Consider the following 18,690-nt stretch of genomic DNA (forward strand, 5'->3'; position numbering starts at 1 on the left):
TACAAATGGGGGGCGGTGCCTGTGGCTCAGAGGGTAGGGCCCCAGCCCCATATGCTGGAGGTTGCGGGTTCAAACCCAGCCCTGGCCAAAAAAAAAAAAAAAAAAGAAAGTACAAATGGGCCCTGGATGGTGGTTCACTCCTGTAATCCTAGCACTCTTGGAGGCTAAGATGGGAGGATTGCTTGAGCTCAGGAGTTTGAGACCAGCCTGAACAAGAGCAAGACCTTGTCTCTACTAAAAATAGAAAAACTAGCTGGCGTTGTGGTCCCAGCTACTTGGGAGGCTGAGGCAAGAGGATTGCTCAAGCCCAAGAGTTTAAGATTTAGAGGCTGCTGTGAGCTATGACACCACAGCACTGTACCCAAGGCGATGCAGTGAGACTGTTTCCAAAAAAACAAAAAACAAACAAAAAAGTAAAAATGGAAAATTGAAAAACATCTCAGGAGGAATCTCTGAAGCTCATCTGTTTTAGTATGGAGAGTGGTACATACTATTAGGGTGGTTTTTTGCCTAATAGGAAAAAGTTACTATGCTGTAAAGCCTAAAAATGCCCAATCTTGGAGAAGGCACCACAGCCTGAAGAAAGGTGCTACAGAGGCCGGGCACCGTGGCTCACACCTGTAATCCCAGCACTTGGGAGGCTGAGGTAGGTAGATTGCCTGACTGATGAGTTTGGGACCAGCCTGAGCGAGACCCCACCTCTAAAAAATAGCCGGGCACTGTGGTAGGCCCCAGTTGTCCCAGCTACTTGGGAGGCTGAAGCAAGAGGATCCCTCAAACCCAAGAGTTTGAGGTTGTTGTGAGCTGTGACGCCACGACACTCTACTAAGGGTGACATGATGAGACTCTGTCTCAAAAAAAAAAAAGGTGCTACAGAGGCCTGGTAATATGGGGTCAACAGGCGTAGGGGAGCAGGGCATTCAGGAGCCTATTGAGTTTGTAACACTTGAAGAAATGCTGGGTATGTGAAGACAAATGATCCAAGACACAGAAACCAACCACGTGTGTGTCAGAGGATCAGTCAGTGTCCCACGGTGCATTTACAATACGTGTGCTCACATTCTTCCTGAAACCCACCCTAGCTTCCTACATATCCATCTTACACATGTCTTGCTAAAGACATGAAAACAAGACGCTCAAAGTCTATGGACTTTGGATGATAACGACGTTCTGCGTAGGCTCACCACTCTGGTGCAGGCTGTTGACAGTGGGGGAGGGTGCGCAGAGGTAGGGGCAGCAGGCACGTGGAACTGTACCGTCTGCTCGATTTTGCTGTGAGAAATATGAAAGGCTCTTAACCCACCATTTCATGTTTGTTGAAAGGATTAAGACAGAAGTTTCATTTATTTTAATTTCAAAAAATATCATTTAATCCTTTCAAAGTATTTAAAAAAAAAAGCCCCTCCCCCATCAACATTCTAGTGTCTGGGATCTTTTGTAATTGCTTCAAGTTCATCAGTTTCTGAGCGGAAAGTTCCACCTGTTGACTAAGCAAGCCAGTCTCATGTGATGAAGAGACATTCTCAGCACCCTATGAGAACTCCTGGTTTCCACAAACTCATGTTCAGAAGCAACCTCACTGGGAATGCCTCCCACAGCAAATAACCAAAGGCAGAACTCAGGGAGTCCCAGCCCAAGCAAGTTGAGTCTCAAGGACACTTCTTCTCCTGAGGGGGGAGGGTGGGGTTCCACTGCCAGGCCTGTGACTCACAGTGACTCAGCTCTGACTGGCAGTGCTGTATGCTCGGCATTGATGAATGATTCTCCTGTTCCAATCTCCTTTTCCAAGCTTACCCACTATGTCCATTTAGAAAACAGCAGAGACATTGGCTGGAGGTGACACAAGGCTTTTCCTCTTAAGTCAAAAAAACGAACAACAACAACAACAAAACACAACACAGGGAGTTTTTAGGAGTCCCCAATCTATTGTTGTTGTTGTTTTTATGAGAATATTCTTCCCATGGGGATTTATAGCCAGGTAAAAATAATAGCCTGTGAACTGTCCCAATGCCCAAAAGTAAAAACTATCCCTGATCCTTGGTTTAAGGGTGATTTCTGTACACACAGATGAGCACTATATTTACACTCACAGGCATGCCCCCAATCTCTGGCCTTATCAAGAGAGAATGACCAGCCTATCACACCACATCTGCTTTTTTGGTCATAGCAAGCTGTTAGCCAACAACTAGTGACGGGCCTTTTTAGGGTAAAGGTCTCAAGATATCACTTTACTTCCTTACCTCACTGACCTAGGAGTCAACTTGGGGTCTGTTTTAAATACCAAGAAGCAGAATTTAGAATCCCTCAGTCCCCTTGGTCAGGAATCACAACCTACACACATGTGCTAATAAGAAAAGAGATGTTAAAGTAAGAGACTTTTTCTTGCCCAAGGATCCCATCATTCTTTAAAACATTTTTAGATGAAGTGTGGTAGAAGTAACTATGGAAAGAAGGAGACACGTACCTTTTGCGGTGTAGAGATCAACCTCAACAGTGGGGTTTCCACGAGAGTCAAAGATCTCTCTGGCATGGATCTTGAGAATAGACATGGTGAAAATCTGTGGGGAAATACAGTTCATATTTTCCACAAACCATAATGCAACACTTGCTCATTCATTCAGATGGTAACTTCTGAGGGTTCCTGGGCTAGAAAGAAACTGCTCTGGACTAAATATTGGATGTAGACAAGTTTGTTGGAGTAGAGGAAAAAGCCTGCTGGGAATTAGTGGGATTTCTCCTGAAAACATAGGTTGGGTCCAGCTCTGGAAGGCCTTAAGTCCCAGCAGTCAGTTTCTTTTCCTCTAAACAAACAAGCCTAAAAACACTAAAAATATGCGTGCCAGGGAGAAAGCAGATCCAACTAGGAAGATTAATGTGTTGAGTGCAGAATGGCTCAGGAGGGAGAAGTCTGAAACTGGTTTTTGCTATTAGTTATAACAATGAGGGCTGGCATGGGAACAGAAAGGAACGGAAACAAAATGGACATGAAGGTGACAAGAAAAAAATCCACAACGATGACAAAAAGGGAGGGGGCAGGAGAAAAACTGGGCTAATAGTACAAATAGTACAATAATGAATCAAAAGTTTGGGACATAATTCATCAAATCAAATTTTAAGTGAGAGCAGCATGTTCAACGGGTAGATACAATGGGTAGATATTAGATGATCAGTTAGAAATGGTGACTTTAGAGGTCAGGACTAATGAGCTCCAGGATCTGTGTACTGTGATCTTCATTACTGACACTTTCTGGGCCTTTCAAATTTCATAGCATTTTGGTCATAAGGACACAATGATAGGGACATTTAATTAGTATTTCTTTCCAAAGGCATCTTACTTTGTTTAAAAAACTTATTCATGAAATGTTGCAATTTCTAGTAAAGGAAAGATTCATTCTTGAACTTCAAGGGAAGAGGTTTCCCTTGAAAACACCTTAAAAATAGCAGCAGCAAAGAGCAAGTCCTCAAAGAGAGCCCCTTTTTTTATTCTCTTGGGGCTCGCCAAAGGAGAAACCATCTGGACAACTTATAGAGGTGAAGTGGGTAAGTGAAATTGAATTAGTGTTCAGAAGCCATTATCTAGCTGGGCTCGCCTCCAGCATCTTCTCTGGAATGTTCTGAAGCAGCAAAACGTGTATTTTTGAGTTTCAAAATTAGATACTGAAGTCACTTCTGTAGCTTTGTTGTCTGTGTAACAATGGAGTTTTATTCATTTAGCCAAGAAAAAGGCATCTAGTTTTTATCTATGTTCCAAAAGGACAAACTTGTTTTAAACATAGTTTTCAAAAATCTTAGTTAATTTTGAATTTGGCCAAATCGTTAGTATCTCCTTGCATAAAATTTCTATCACTCCAAAAAGTTTCCTCGGGCCATTTTCAATCTTCCCTTTCCCCCATTCCCAGCCCATCACTGTGATTTACTTTGTAGATTCAGATACTGTTAAACACGATTTTATTACAATACCTCAGCATTTTTGGTTTCATTTTAGTGACATTAGACAAAGTAAAATTAATTTCATAATGTGAAAACAAAATATAGCCTGTCTTTAACGTGGAAAGAAAAACTACTCTGAAGTCACAAATGCTCAGGGAACGCAGACTGGGAGGAGATTGGCCTGATTGGCATATTTCACAACTTTTAACTGTAGCCATTTAACCCCGCACCAGGGGCAGATTAAGTGGACCGAGCACTCGGGTGAACCAATGGACCACAGCGCTCAGAGGTAAGAACACATCGTGGAGGAAAAGAACCAACAGGAAGTTTCTTAAAATACATCCTTTTTAAGTCACATTAGGGCCTGACTGTCGGTGGCCAGGCCAGCCGGGGAGGTGGGAGCAGCTCTTGCCTAACTTGGGCGAGGTCGCCTAGAGGATTTCCCTATTAACCCAACGGCTCAGCGGCTGATTCCTCAAGAATAGGCGCCTTCTTGAAGACATATTAAGTCAGTACTCATTCCGAAGCAGCGTGGACACTCAGACGCTCAACTGCGGGCCGTGAGCCCCAAGAGCACGCGCGGCCGCCGGTGGGGGAGGGGACTGTAGCATCTCGGGCATCTCTCCTCTCCCGCCCCTTCCTAAATAGCTTTAATGGCTACCGAAGGTTCAATCTGCATCTCTCCCAAAAGTCCTGTACTTGGCAATTGATGGAGAAGCACCTTCCACTCCCAGCTCCCGCTGTCCTAATAGCCCGCGCGTGTTGCCCATGACCTTGCGAGAACAGTTATCCTGCCCGTCACTCTGTAATCACGTGTTGATCTGCAAAGAAATTGAGCGTACATCTCCAGGGATGTACAGAAGACGCTCTTTCCCGCCCGGGAGGGAGGACGGCTCGCACGTGTTCATCTACCCCTCTACCCTCCAAGCAGGGCCCCGCGGGCTCGCCGTCTCCCAAAAAGGAAGAGGTCCCCCAAGCCCGAAAACCCCCCGCGTCGCCTGCCTGCCGCTTGCTCAGCAGCTCCTCTCGGGCGACCTTACCTGGCCGCAGGATCTCTTTGCTCAGAATAGAAGGAGAGTGTGCTGCAGACCCGAAGGTGAACGTTCAGCCGGCAAAATGTGGCACCCGGAGTCCTCGCACCACCTCTCTGCGCTGCCCGCCCGGACTTCCTGCCCAGCTCCGGGAACCGCGCCCACTTCCCACCTCCGGGGCCCGCCCCTTCAGTGTCGCCTCGCCATTGGTCGGAGGCGCCGTCACTCTGGCCCTCACCTCCCGGAAAGGAGCGGGACTGCGGCAGCCACTGCCCAGGAGAAAGGGGGGCGACGACCTGGGGATTTGGGGTGAGCCGGCCTGTGGGGCCCTAACTCCCCAGTGGCTGTGTTAGGGTACGGGCGAGCCCCTGACTGGCACTGGGACCCCTGAGAGGAGCTGGGGTCTGTGGAGCCACAGCCCCCGGGAAGGAATGGGGGTGGCGCGGCGGGCATGAGGGCTCGGGGCTCTGTCACGTACTGCGAGTCCCACACGCACTCAGCGTCGCTCCGGCGCCTCACGTCCGGCCCACGACCTTGGTGACGACCTTCGCTGCCCGCCCCCCGCCCTGTCCCTCAGGTCCCCTGCTCCACCCGCAGGCCGGTCGGCGTCGAGACGTTGACGGGCCGTGAGCTCTGGCTGTACTCCGAGTTTGGGGGACCGGGAGGGGGGTGTCGGGGCCATACGCGCCCCCCCCCCGCGCGCGCCTGCGTGCTGCGCCCGGGAGCCTCCGTGCCGCCCGCCAAGGTGACCCCGTCCTTTTGTCCTTGCTGCAGCGGTCAGACGCGGGCATCCGACCTAGGTAGTCGAAAGGAAGGTTCACTTTCATTTTTGAGCGCTTCCTGTGTCCCAGGCACATCCCCGCGTGCTTCCCCAGCGTTAGTTCAGTTTCAGCTCCTGTTCAAGTTGACTCTTGAAATGAGACTTACTATCTCCCCCAGGGCTAGATCTGACCTATCCGGATACTTGTGAACCATCCACATGACGATTTGGGATTGGAATTTAACACAGATCGAGGGGGGGGGGAGCAGGTTCTCAAAGTTCAAGACAGATTATATTCCACCGTGGTCTGAATGGAAACCAGGAGGGAACTGGTGGAGTGATTTCACGTTTTTGATCAACAGAGATCTCATTAGCTATTAAAAAACCAGCTCTGTGGCATATCCTTCGGGGAAGGGCCGAGGTGATCACTTTCTGTCATAGTTACTTTTGAATTTTTTAAACATTCCTCCTGTGAGTCTGAGAACGGAAAGAATGTTATCTCCATATTTTCCTCATTGTCTTGCAGAGATCGGAATACATAGTTGGATTTAATTGTAATGGTATTTCTTCTGGTGAGCTGCAAAAACTACTTTACTTCCTTAGCTCCTGGTGTGTGGCTACTGGGTTAGAAGCCCCATGGCATTGGGTAAAACTGAAGGCCTACTAAGGCAATAATGGTTGTTTCCTGTTGACAAAGAATTAAGAATTTTAGGGTTAAATGTAGCAAAAAAGCAACAAGAGACTCACAAATTGTTGCATTAAAGAATTGCATGAATTTTGCAAGCGGAATTTGTGATTTCACCAGCAATCCACTTTTTGGCTCCTTAAAACCAATAGCCCCTTCCCCATGACTCAGCAGCTAAATCTGCAGTCAGCGTCTCCTAGGCCTTGTAAGAACTCTAAGAAATCAGGCACTTCTAAGGCGTGGCCCTGAAAGGGCTCTAAACAATCTTTAATATTACATTAAAATGGTTAGAGAGATAAAGATAGAACAATGTGGCTCATGTAACCACTCTGTGGCCAGACCAGTAAATCAAGCAGGAAATCAAAGGCAGAATATGATCCCAGGCTGCTGCTGTTACAAGATTGTTGGAGGCAGTAGCACCCGTGTTCCAAGCCTGCACCTCAACCTCACATTGTACCTCAAATGTTAATGATTAGTAGAGATGCCTTCAAATCTTTTCCAAAATCCACAGGCTGCCAAATCCACAGGCTCCCTGTCTCCATAGCTCCCGAGGCTTTGTCAGCAGACTGGGGGTTCACATTTGCTTGCAGCAGCACAAGGGCATTTGTTTTCCTTTCACAAACTTTGGTTATTATTTCTCACTTGCAGAGAGCTTGTTGAGCAACTTCATTGCACTGACATATGAGAAGCACTTGCCTTGGTGGTGGGCAGGGATGGGAAAGAAGTGTCCAGGGCTGTCAGAATACCACACCTTGCAGCACTGCAGGTAGCACTTACAGGTGACTAGGGCTGAGTGAAAGTGAATTTGCATCAACCTGGATTACTGATTCTACCTGGTGGTGAATACCACCAGTTGGTTTAAAAAAAGGTTTCAGGTCTCCAGTTGGATAGGAAACTTCAGGTCTCTAGTCAGATAGGAAACTTCAGGTCTCTAGTCAGATAGGAAACTCCAGGATAGAGGCCCTAGAGAGATAAGGTGCCATCCACTTAGATCCCCAGAGGGCCTCTGCACTCACCAGATATCTTACCTCCCTAGAAGGCCCTGGGGGAACTAGGTGGATGTTACCTTCTCCTAATAGATCATGCGGTTTTGTGTTTGTTTAACATCAAATATTTCACAGACACCAGAGACTACATCAAGTATACACAAATGTCTGTACCCACATACAACTTGACAAATGGAACATCAGCAATAGCATTAAGGTCTCGTGTGTGTTCGTTCTTCTCTTAAATTTTATGTTTATTCCCTTTTTAAAATGTTTTTTTTTTAACTTTATAAAAATGATGTCATGCCATTGGTAGCCTTTTGCTACAATTTTTTTTAGCTCAGTTTGATGTTTGTGAGATCATTTCTCTAGCTATTAGATGGTTCATTTTCAGAACTGTGTGGTATTCCACCGTGTGACGATCACACATTCTGATGATACACATTTGTGTGGTTTCTTGCTTTCCCCTCCCTCCTTATGAACACAGCAGTGCTGCTGTGGGCTTAGCTGTACATGTCTCCTGAGTACAGGAGCAAGACATACAAGGATGGAGAATTGCAAGGTCTTGGCATATATGCATCTTCAACTTTCCCAAGTATTTGAACTTCTGTGTGCTTTTTATCTGCAGTACCTCTGAGTCCTGAGACAGTTTTTGGGGAAAAAAAATCAAATGCAACTCTTTCTTCGCAATTTTTCTAGAAATTAAATCCTCTTTGATTCTCAATTTACAACCCCACCCTTTCCAAGCTCTCCTCTGAAACCCACATTCCCTCTATGTAAGTTGCAGTCAACTGTTCTACCTTTATACAACTTTGATGGCGACTCTTAGGGATCCCCACTGTCAGCAGCCTCCTCCTCTGCCTTCTTCAAAGCTGATTTCACAGTCACCTGTGGGAGGTAGGGATTGGGCAAGGCTTAAGTTTGGGAGGTGGGAGGGAGAGCCGTGGTAGGGGGTAAGAAGCCTGGGCTAGCGAAGCAAGGAGCAAGCACCGCTGGGCAGCAAGCACCCAGCTGGAGGAGTTGAGGACTCAGGGGGGCTTTTGACCAGTAGGAACAGGTGTCAGCATCAAGAGATCCCTGCTTGGTTTCTCTCAGCTCCTTTATCTTTGAGTGGGTATTATAATACTAGCCTGGAGCAGCAACAGTTCCAAGACACTCTTACCATCTGTCTGGGGAATCATTGCTTAAAGCTGGAAGGGACCCTGGTAGGCACTAAAATCTCTAAATCACAGCACCAGTAGGTTATCAGACCAAATTTTCCTTTCACTTCTGTCTCCTTTCTCTTTTTCTGAGTTCTTAAGGTTGTCACTTGAGGGTAGCTGCAAACCTGGGGGCCAGGAAACTCTGATGTTGCAGCCAACTGAGGGCTCCTGCTTGTCAGCCCAGGGCGCAGCATTGAGACAGGCAAGCAGGTCCCTGGGGGAGAAGAGGGGTGGGATGATACTATGTGAGTTCCAGAAGGAAAATCAAGAGCCAAGTGCTTCAGAAGGGTGTGGCCCCTGGTAATTCACTGAGGGCAGGGTTTCACAAGGCTTCATGTGGACTGCAAGATACTGCGAAAATTCAAATCAACCTATCACAGATTGATAATGTTGCTGAGGCCTTATTGCCCGCCCTGTGTGCAATTGCTTACACGTGTGACTCATTTAAGTCCATGAATGCCTTCCATGTGATCACCTCCACTTTGCAAGGCACAAGTGAATGGCTGACTTGGAATTTGCACTAGACAGGCCAACTGAGTTACCAGACCGATAACGTGCCCCCTTTGAAGCAGCTCTAGAGTGCCCCCATGCCACAGCCCCTACAGAAATCCATAGTAATAAACTGTCCTGGGATTGGATTTTAAAAAAAAGTCCATGTTAGGAAAAGTGATTTAGATTTATAAGTAGGCCAGGTATGGTGGCTAATGTTCATAATCCTAGCACTCTGGGAGACTGAGGCAGGTGGATTGCTTGAGTTTAGGAGTTCAAGACCAGCCTGAGGGGCGGCACCTATGGCTCACTGGGTAGGGCACTGGGGGTAGCTTGTTCGAACTCGGCCCAGCCAAACTGCAACAAAAAAAATAGCTGAGTGTGGCGCTTGTGGCTCAATGGGTAGGGTGCCGGCTCCATGTACCGAGGCTGGCAGGTTCAAACCCGGCCCCGGCCAAATTGCAACAAAAAAATAGCTGGGCGTTTGTGGCGGGCATCTGTGGTCCCAGCTACTCGGGAGGCTGAGGCAAGAGAATCGCCTAAGCCCAGGAGTTGGAGGTTGCTGTGAGCTATGTGACGCCACAGCGCTCTACCGAGGGTGATAAAATGAGACTTTGTCTCTACCAAAAAAAAAAAAAAAAAAAAAGCCACCTTGAGCAAGAGCAAGACCCTGTCTCTACTAAAAATAGAAAAATAATAAATAAATAAAATAAAATCTATAAAGGGCGGCACCTGTGGCTCAAAGGGGAAGGGCACCGGTCCCACATGCCGGAGGTGGCGGGTTCAAACCCAGCCCCAGCCAAAAACCACACACACACACAAAAAAATAAATAAAATAAAATCTGAAAATAGAAAAACTACCTGGATATTGTGGCAGGTACCTGTAGTCCCAGCTGCTCGGAAGGCTAAGAGGGTTCCTCAAGCCCAAGAGTTTGAGGTTATTGTGAGCTATGATGATGCCATGGCACTCCACCCAGGGGACAGAGTGAGACTCTGTCTCAAAGAAAAAAGTACACGAGTATACACTACACAAATCCTATGTCAGAGGCGACATTTAGGCTGAACCTGAGGATGAGTCACTGATTCCAACCAGAAGGAAGCTGATGTGTCTCAGGAACTGGAAGGGAACAGTGATGCACTTGAGGAAAGACTAGAAAGCATATGTCAGTTGCCTAGTGCTGCATAACAAGCCATCCCAAGACTTGGTGGCTTAAAATAACAGTCATGGTCTTTGCTCCTGGCCCTGTGGGTTGGCTAGGGCTGAGCTGTGATCTAAATGTGTCCCCCTCAAATTCCTATGTTGAAACTTAATCACCATGGCCCAATGGCTCACGCCTGTAATCCTAGCATTCTGGGATGCTGAGGTGGGTGGATTGCTGAGCTCAGGAGTTTGAGACCAACCTGAGCAGGAGTGAGACCCTGTCTCTACCAAAAATAGAAAAAAAAAAAATAACTGGGCGTTGTGGCAGGTGCCTGTAGTCCCAGCTACTCAGAAGGCTGAGGTAAGAGGATCTCTTGAGCCCAAGAGTTTCAGGTTGCTGTGAGCTCTGAAACCATAGCACACTACCCAGGGTGATGGTGTGAGACTCTGTCTCATAAATTAAAAAAAAAAAAGGAAGAAAAAAGAAGCCTAATCATCAATGCTGTAGTATAAGAAGTGGAGTCTTTAGAAAGTGATTAAGTTCCACCCTCACTGATGGGATTAATGTCCTTCTGAAAGCAGTTGAGGGGAGCTGCCTGGCCCTTATGCCATATGAGGACACAGTGACAAGGTGCCATCTATGGAGCAGAGATCAGGCCCTCATTAGACACTGAATCTGCTGCCACATTGATCCTGGCCTTCCCTGCCTCCAGAACTCTGAGAAATAAATTTCTATTATTTACAAATTACCCAGCTTAAGGTATTTTGTTTCAGCAGCTCTGAGAGACTAAGACAGTCACATTCCCAGGTTCTGTACAGACATGAAGTTTTTAGGGGGCAGAGGGGAGGGGAAGTATTGAACCCACTGTCACCTCCCATCCTGCAGACTTTTCATGTGGTGGGCTTCTCATCATTCAGTAATCTGGTCCAGGAGTTGACAAAATACGGCCTGTGGTCAAATCTGCTCTTATAAAGTTTTATTGGAACACACCCATGCCCATTTTCTTACATAATGTCTATAGCTGCTTTCAAGCTACAATGGCAAAGTTCAGTAGTTGCAACAGAAACCATGATCCACAGAGCCTTTAATACTTTTACTATTATTTAACATATTTACTATCCAAACTTTCATGAAGAAGTTTGCCAGGCCGGGTGCAGTGGCTCACGCCAGTAATACTAACACTTGGGAGACTGAGGTGGGTGGATAGCTTGAGCTCACAGGTGCGAGACTAGCCTGAGCCGGAATGAGACCCTGTCTCTAAAAATATCTGGGTGTTGTGGTGGGTGCCTGTAGTCCCAGCTACTTGGGAGGCTGAGGCAAGAGAATTGCTTGAGCCCAAGAGTTTGAGGCTGCTGTGAGCTATGACACCACGGCACTCTACCAAGGGTGACAAAGTAAAACTCTGTCTCCAAAAAAAAAAAAAATAATAATAAGTTTGCCTACCTGTGGTCTATCTAGGCCTGCTTCTTAATGGCAGCTGGAAGCCAAAAATGAGTGGCCCAAGAGGATGGCCCAGTGTGCAGGTGCTGATGGACAGATTCTGCTTCCTGATGTCCCATTAGCTGAAGCAGGTCCCATGGTCAAGCCCAGGGTCACTGTGGGAGAGGCTACCCAAGGGCCTGGTTACGAGGAGGTCTGGTTCATTGGGCAGTAAAGAGAGTCTAACGTGGGGCCTTGTGGGGAGGCCCAAAGTGGAGACGCTTGCTTTGTGCAGGGGAGAGGCCATGGTGACTTCAAAGGTCTCTGGTAGCAGTAGACACCTGAGAAGTGATTAGATTCCATATATATTTGCAAGCAAAGCTGATGGTTTTTGTGGATGGACTGGATATGAGCAAAACACAGGTTTCTTTATACCCCACCTACTGCCAAAGAGAATCTGAGGTTCTGCATAGAAAGCTGTGCACGTCGCATCAGGCACAGAAATGTAAGCACCAAGTGCTAAAGCGAGAGGGCAGCAGGTGGGAACAAACTTGGGAGCAGCTGCCCTTGAGCGAGGGGCCACTTGTGTGGGGATTGGAACAAGACCTCTGTTCCTCAAGACATTTTGTTTCCATTTTGGGAATCAAAATAATTACAATAAAAATACAAAAAATTAAAAATAATAGAGGTGCCCATGATGGGAACATCATGCTTTTGAGGTGGCGTCCTGGAGTGGTACATACTCTGAACGCATGTATACAGTGGCCCTCCTTGGGAGCTTCGAGGTAAGCAGGCGTGTGTGATTGGCCAGCATAATATTGAGTATGTTGCAGTAAATTTTGAACAGACAATACTGATGATTTTGCTTCCATGAGAGCCAGGGAAGTAAAATTATAATAAAATGTTTTTGGTATAAATAAAAGTATTTCAACTTTTGTTTAATGTGAATTTTAATACACTTCCTTTTCAATTTTTGAATACTTTTTCAATCACTTTAGTGTTGTGGAGAAAACCAACTATAAAAAATACGTTATATATAGTCATGTGCCACGTAAGGAGACGTTTCAGTCAATGGCAGACCGACGGGGGTCCTGTGAGAATACAATGGAGCATGTGTAGAAAGCTGACACATGGCACGTGAAATTGACATTGCACTGTTAAGGAGTGGAAATGGTTGCTATTGAGTAATGGTGCTGGGACATTTGTTTTTCCATATGAAAAAATACATGAATAAAAATATATATACCATTTACATATGTGTAATACACCCTATGATATTCCCACAGTGATGAAACTGTCTAACAACGTATTTCTCAGAACGTATCCCCATCATTAAACAATGAATGACTGTATTTGAAGACACACCTTTTTCCTCCTGCCTTGGGCTCCAGTATAATGGGTAGTCTTATTTAAAATGTTGATATATGCTCATGCCTATAATCCTAGCACTCTGGGAGGTCAAGGCAAGTGGATTGCTTGAGCTCAGGAGTCTGAGACCAGCCTGAGCAAGAGCGAGACTCTGTCTCTAAAAATAGCTGGGTGTTGTGACAGATGCCTGAAGTCCCAACCTCTCCGGAGGCTGGGACAAGAGAATCACTTGAGCCCAGGAGTTAGAGGTCTCTGTGAGCTATGACCATAGGGTACTGAACCAAGGCAAAAATTGAGACTCTGTCCTTTTTTTTTTTTGAGACAGAGCCTCAAGCTGTTGCCCTGGGTAGAGTGCTACGGCATCACAGCTCATAGCAACTTCCAACTCCTGGGCTTAAGTGATTCTCTTGCCTTAGCCTCCCAAGTAGCTGGGACCACAGGCGCCCACCACAACACCCAGCTATTTTTTGGTTGTAGTTGTCATTGTTGTTTGGCAGGGCCCAGGCTGGATTTGAACCCACCAGCTCTGATGTATGTGGCCGGCGCCTTAGCCGCTTGAGCTACAGGCTCTGAGCCTGAGACTCTGTCTTAGAAAAATAAAATATTGGTATACTCCTCTGGGCATTGTGGCTCATGCCTATAATTCCAGTACTTTGGAAGGCTGAGGCAGAAGGATCACTTGAGGACAGGAGTAAAAGACTATCCTGTGAAACATAGCAAGATGCCATTTTAATTTAACAAAATATTTTTAAAAAATTGGCTTGGCTTGGTGGCATGCACCTATAGTCCTAGCTACTGGGGAGGCCGAGGCCAGAGGATCACCTAAGATTGTAGTGAGCTATGACTGTGCCACTGCACTCTGGTCCAGGTGACAGAGCGAGACTCTGTCTCAAAAAAATAGATAAAATAAGATGTTGATAGTTTCTTCATTGGGGATTTTTTGGTGTTCATTTTGACATGTTAAAATATTGCATTAAGGCTAGGTGAGGTGGCTCACTCCTGTGATCCTAGCACTCTGGTAGGCCGAGGTGGGTGGATTGTTTGCCTGAGTAAGACTAAGGCCCCCTCTCTACTAAAAATAGAAAAATTAGTCAGGCACAGTGGTAGGTGCTTGTAGTCCCATCTGCTTAGGAGGCTGAGGCAGGAAGATTGCTTGAGCTTAAGAGTTTATGGTTTCTGTGAGTAATAACAATGCCATTGCACTCTAGCCTGGGGTGACAGAGCAAGACTCTGTCTAAACATAAAAAAAGTTATATTAAAATATGATTTCTCTCAGTTACTGAGGTTTTTGGGGTCTCCTTGAATTTTGTGCTCCAGGCTAATGCCTCACTTGCCTCACCCTAATCTTGGCTCAGGGTATAACAACTGATAAAATAACCAGGCATTAATAAAATAGTTCCAGCATGCAGGTTGTGCTCTGACAGTTCAAGCCCACGTAGAGTCAGGCGCAGTGGCTCACTCCTGTAATGCACTTTGGGAGGTCGAGATAGGAGGAGCACTTGAGCCCAGGAGTTTGAGGTTGTAGTGAGCTATAATAATACCACTGTACTGTAATCTGGGTGGCAGAGCAAATCCTCATCCCCAAAAGGGAAAAGGGTACCCAGGACCCCTCTAGGGGAGGCAGGATGTGGGGGACACAGGACCACACCGTCCCAACCCCTGTTGGAAGGAGAGCAGACTCAAGAGAGGGACTTGAGAGCTGAACTCAATTTATTGAAGAATTATCATGAGGGTGGCGCCTGTGGCTCAGTGGGTAGGGTGCCGGCCCATATACAAAGGATGGCGAGTTTGAACCCCACCCTGCACTGGCCAAACTGCAACAAAAAAATAGTCGGGCGTTCTGGCGGTGCCTGTAGTCCCAGCTACTTGGGAGGCTGAGGCAAGAGAATCGCTTAAGCCCGGGAGTTGGAGGTTGCTGTGAGCTGTGATGCTATGGCACTCTACAAAGGGCGATAAAGTGAGATTCTGTCTCAAAAAAAAAAAAAAGAAGAAGAAGAATTATCATGCATTAAAAGGACTAGACCTGGGCTCTATGGCTCCAGAGATGAGGCCAAGGCCACAGAGAGAGGTTCCCAGGGAGGCTGAGAGCAGTGCAGTTTAAGAGAAAAATAGAACAAACCATTTCCAAAGGGATGTGCTGTTCCCACCACTGGGAGAGGCCTGTGGTGGGGGGATTCTGCTATCTGAGGGCTGCAGTTGCTCTGGAAGGATTTTGTGTGTACGCACACATGTATGTACACACTTACATATATACATTAAGATATTTAAAGTGATTTAAATTAATTTATTTTCAATTCTTTTGAGATTTTAGACTATCTTTAAGAGCATTTGTAAAACCTCAGGATTAAAAAAATAACAACCAAAAGCTAGTCTGAGAATCAGAATCCCAGGCTGCCACCTCTCATTCTATTAACAACAAAGCAGCTCAGCAAAGACAAAGATTCTTCTGTTACCTTCCAATTAGTCTGCCCAGTTTGGACACAGTCCCAGGCCTCTTTATCTGGGGCTTATGCACAGACTCCTGGCAGATCATCCCGGGCCCACTGCCAGGATGCTGACTCTGGGTGCCATACTCGTGGTGGCCTTGGCCTCCGTCTGGACAGCTCCTCCTCCTACAGCCAGGCCCGTGGATCCTAACTCCCTATGTAAGAACTTACATCTTGGATGGGAGGCGCCTGTGGTTCAGTGAGTAGGGCGCCAGCCCCATATACCCAGGGTGGAGGGGAGGGTTCGGGCCCTGGCCAAACTGCAACAAAAAAATAGTGGGTCGTTGTGGCGGGCACCTATAGTCCCAGCTACTCGGGAGGCTGAGGCAAGAGAATTGCCTACGCTCAAGAGCTGGAGGTTGCTGTGAACTGTGACACTATGGCACTCTACCGAGGGCAACAAAGTGAGACTCTGTCTCTAGAAAAAGAAAAAAAAAAACAGAACTTACATCTTGGCAGTGCTTGTTTTTGAGACAAGTTCTTGCTCTGTCGCCCAGGCTGGAGTGCAGTGGGGTGAGAACAGCTGAAAGCAACCTCAGACTGCTGGGTTCAAGCAATCCTCCTGGTCCAGCTTTTCGGGTAGTGGGACCATAAGTACTTGCTACCATGCCCAGCTAATTTTTTTTCTTTTTGTAGAGAAGGGGTATCACTTTGTTGCCCAGGCTGGTCTTGACCATCCTCCTGCCTCATCCTCCCAAAGTGCTGAGATTGTAGGCGTGAGCTACTGTGCCCCATCTTGGCAGTGCTTCATATACTAGGAATTTAATTCTTTCTCATTCATCAGAAGAGTTACTGTACTATATCCCCTTTACTGCAAAGCACAGCTTCTTAATCTAAGAAGGAACCCCACGGACACATTATTAGAGGTCCAAGGCATGTCTGAAGTAAGTCCTACCCCTGTAATCCTGCCTTGATAGTTTAGGGTGACGGTCCCCATCCTTAAGATACATAAAGGCTGCCAGCCACTAGTCTGTTCATTAGCATACAAAAAGACACATTACTTTGAAGATTACAAACATTTTAGGAGTTATATGCCAGGAACTGGGGGTAGAGATAAAATATATTTCACAATATCACAGCCCCTGTGGTTTCTGACCTAAGATCATCTTAGCTTTCTCCTTTGAACTTGGGAACTCTAGTTTCCAAGGTGAACTGCAAAGCTCTCAGCACTTGAAGAAAGAACTCATTCATTTTTCTCCTTTCCTCCCAGCTTCTCAGGAGACATCCCAGAAACAGGAAGTGAGGGGCTCTCCCTCGGGGATTGTCCTGGCTCCCAATTGTTTTTTTTTTTTGTGTGTGTGAAGTTCCTTTCTAGGCAGTGTCAGCGAAGGAGCTCAAGAAATTTCACCCTAAAATATGACTTCTTGGTGTCAAGAATATTTTGAATTAAAGGTGCTTGGAGATCAAGAGGCCCTGGGAACCCACTTTCCCTCTATTGGCATAAAACCAGATGGACCCACCAAAAAGAATAATTGTCTTTCCTTTCCCTCCCTGTTATCTCCCTTGAGATTTTTATTTTTCGGGTGGCACCTGTGGCTCAAGGAGTAGGGTGCCGGTCCCATATGCTGGAGGTGGTGGGTTCAAACCCAGCCCTGGCCAAAAACCAAAAAAAAAAAAAAGAAAGAAATTTTTATTTTTCTTTACAGTGTACCTGTAAGGCACTATGTCAAAACCAAAGGAACATGGCTGTCTCCTTCACCAGTAGCCTCTGGGATTCTGGCATTTTACCCCCCAGAAAAAGAGTCAGGAGTCTATCTTGGCATCTTGTGGAGAGAGGCAAGGAAGGGGCCCCACTCCTTAGCAGGCAGCATTATCTACTGCCAAGTTCATTTGGAGCAATGCCATGGGCCAGAGTCTATGATAGATGTGGCAGAAGATAATAAAAAGGGAAGATAAAAATTTTTATCAGTAATCTCAGTAGTTTTACCTTTTGGAAAGGGTGTTAAAGAAAAAAAATGATTCAGGGGCGGCGCCTGTGGCTCAAGGAGTAGGGCGCCGGTCCCATATGCCAGAGGTGGTAGGTTCAAACCTAGCCCCGGCCAAAAAAAAAAAAAAAAAAAAAAAAAGAAAAAGAAAAAAATGATTCAGATCTGGGCAAAGCGGCTCACATTTGTAATCCTGGCACTTTTGGAGGTGGGTATATTTATTGCCTGAGCTCACAGGTTCAAGAACAGCCTGAGCCAGAGTCAGCCATTTTTGTCTCTAAAAAATAGCCGGGTATTGTGGCGGGCGCCTGTAGTCCCAGCTACTCAGGAGGCTGAGAGTCTGAGGTTGCTGTGAGCTATGATGCCATAGCACTCTACCAAGGGTTACATAGTGAAACTCTGTCTTAAAAAAAAAAAAAAATCCTGGCATTTTGGGAGGCTATGGTGGGAGGATTGCTTGAGCCCAGGAGTTCACTGGGCAACAGAGCAAGACCTAGTGTCTAGAAAAATTAGCTGGGCTTGGTGGTGCCCCCTAGAGTCTACTTGGGAGGCTGAGGCAGGAAAATCACTTGAGTCCTGAAGTTTAAGGCTGCAGCGAGTTGTGACTGGGCCCCATAGCACCCTTGCCTATGACAGAGAAAATCTTCATTCAAAGTGAGCGACTATGACAGGGCTTTGCAGTAGGGAGAGACTTAACTCTGAGCACAAGGACAAATGGAGAGTTATGGCCAAGGAACAAGGTGGGGTCAGCAGACGGAAAATTACTAAGAGGAAACTTTAAGGCCAGGGGGATTCTGGCCAAACTTACTCAACAGGATTCCTGCTAAATGCAGGCTGGGTGTTCAGATGTTGAAGGTAGAAGATGAGGAATTTGATGAGATATCCAGTCTGATCAGATGCCGGGGTGGGGGATTTCTGCTACAGAGACACAGCAGGATTCTTGCTAAAACTGGATGAAGTGGCTAGAGCCACTGGATACAGATAAAGCCCAAGTTCTGGACTAAAAGCAGAGCTCAAAAGCCTCTGGACTGAGGACAGAGTCCAAAGCACTGGCATGCAGATTCAGTAGAGTTTACAGGTGTTTTTGGACTTAGAGGTGGGGGAGAGAGCACCCCCTTCTCATTTGCTTTACACATGTTCTTTACACATGATCAGAAGAACTCCTAGTGCAGCAAGTTATTAAACACCCTTCCCCCACCAGCTCAGGGCTGGGGATTAGACACCGTCCCTGTCTGTAAAGACACCCGGGCTGGCTGAGCAGACAGAA

The 18,690-nt window shown here is 46.5% G+C and overlaps 1 protein-coding gene across 3 annotated transcripts in view; it reads right to left on the reverse strand.

The window, feature by feature from the left end:
• The window catches only part of ENO1 (enolase 1), a 31,891-nt gene extending 13,535 nt beyond the window's left edge, over positions 1-18,356 (reverse strand). For 2 of the 3 annotated variants that reach the window (XM_053576794.1, XM_053576796.1), the window contains exons 1-2: positions 4,971-5,114; positions 2,465-2,558 (exon numbers count right to left, since the gene is read on the reverse strand). In XM_053576794.1, the coding sequence (XP_053432769.1) occupies positions 2,465-2,549 (85 nt within the window). In that variant the 5' untranslated portion in view covers positions 2,550-2,558; positions 4,971-5,114. Of the gene's footprint in view, positions 1-2,464; positions 2,559-4,970; positions 5,115-8,192; positions 8,281-18,231 lie in introns of those variants that run through there. The other variant, XM_053576795.1, reaches the window with a different exon arrangement.
• Between the last annotated feature and the right edge of the window lie 334 nt (positions 18,357-18,690).

This window comes from Nycticebus coucang, chromosome 22, assembly GCF_027406575.1.
Source record: "Nycticebus coucang isolate mNycCou1 chromosome 22, mNycCou1.pri, whole genome shotgun sequence".
Classification (NCBI taxonomy): domain Eukaryota; kingdom Metazoa; phylum Chordata; class Mammalia; order Primates; family Lorisidae; genus Nycticebus; species Nycticebus coucang.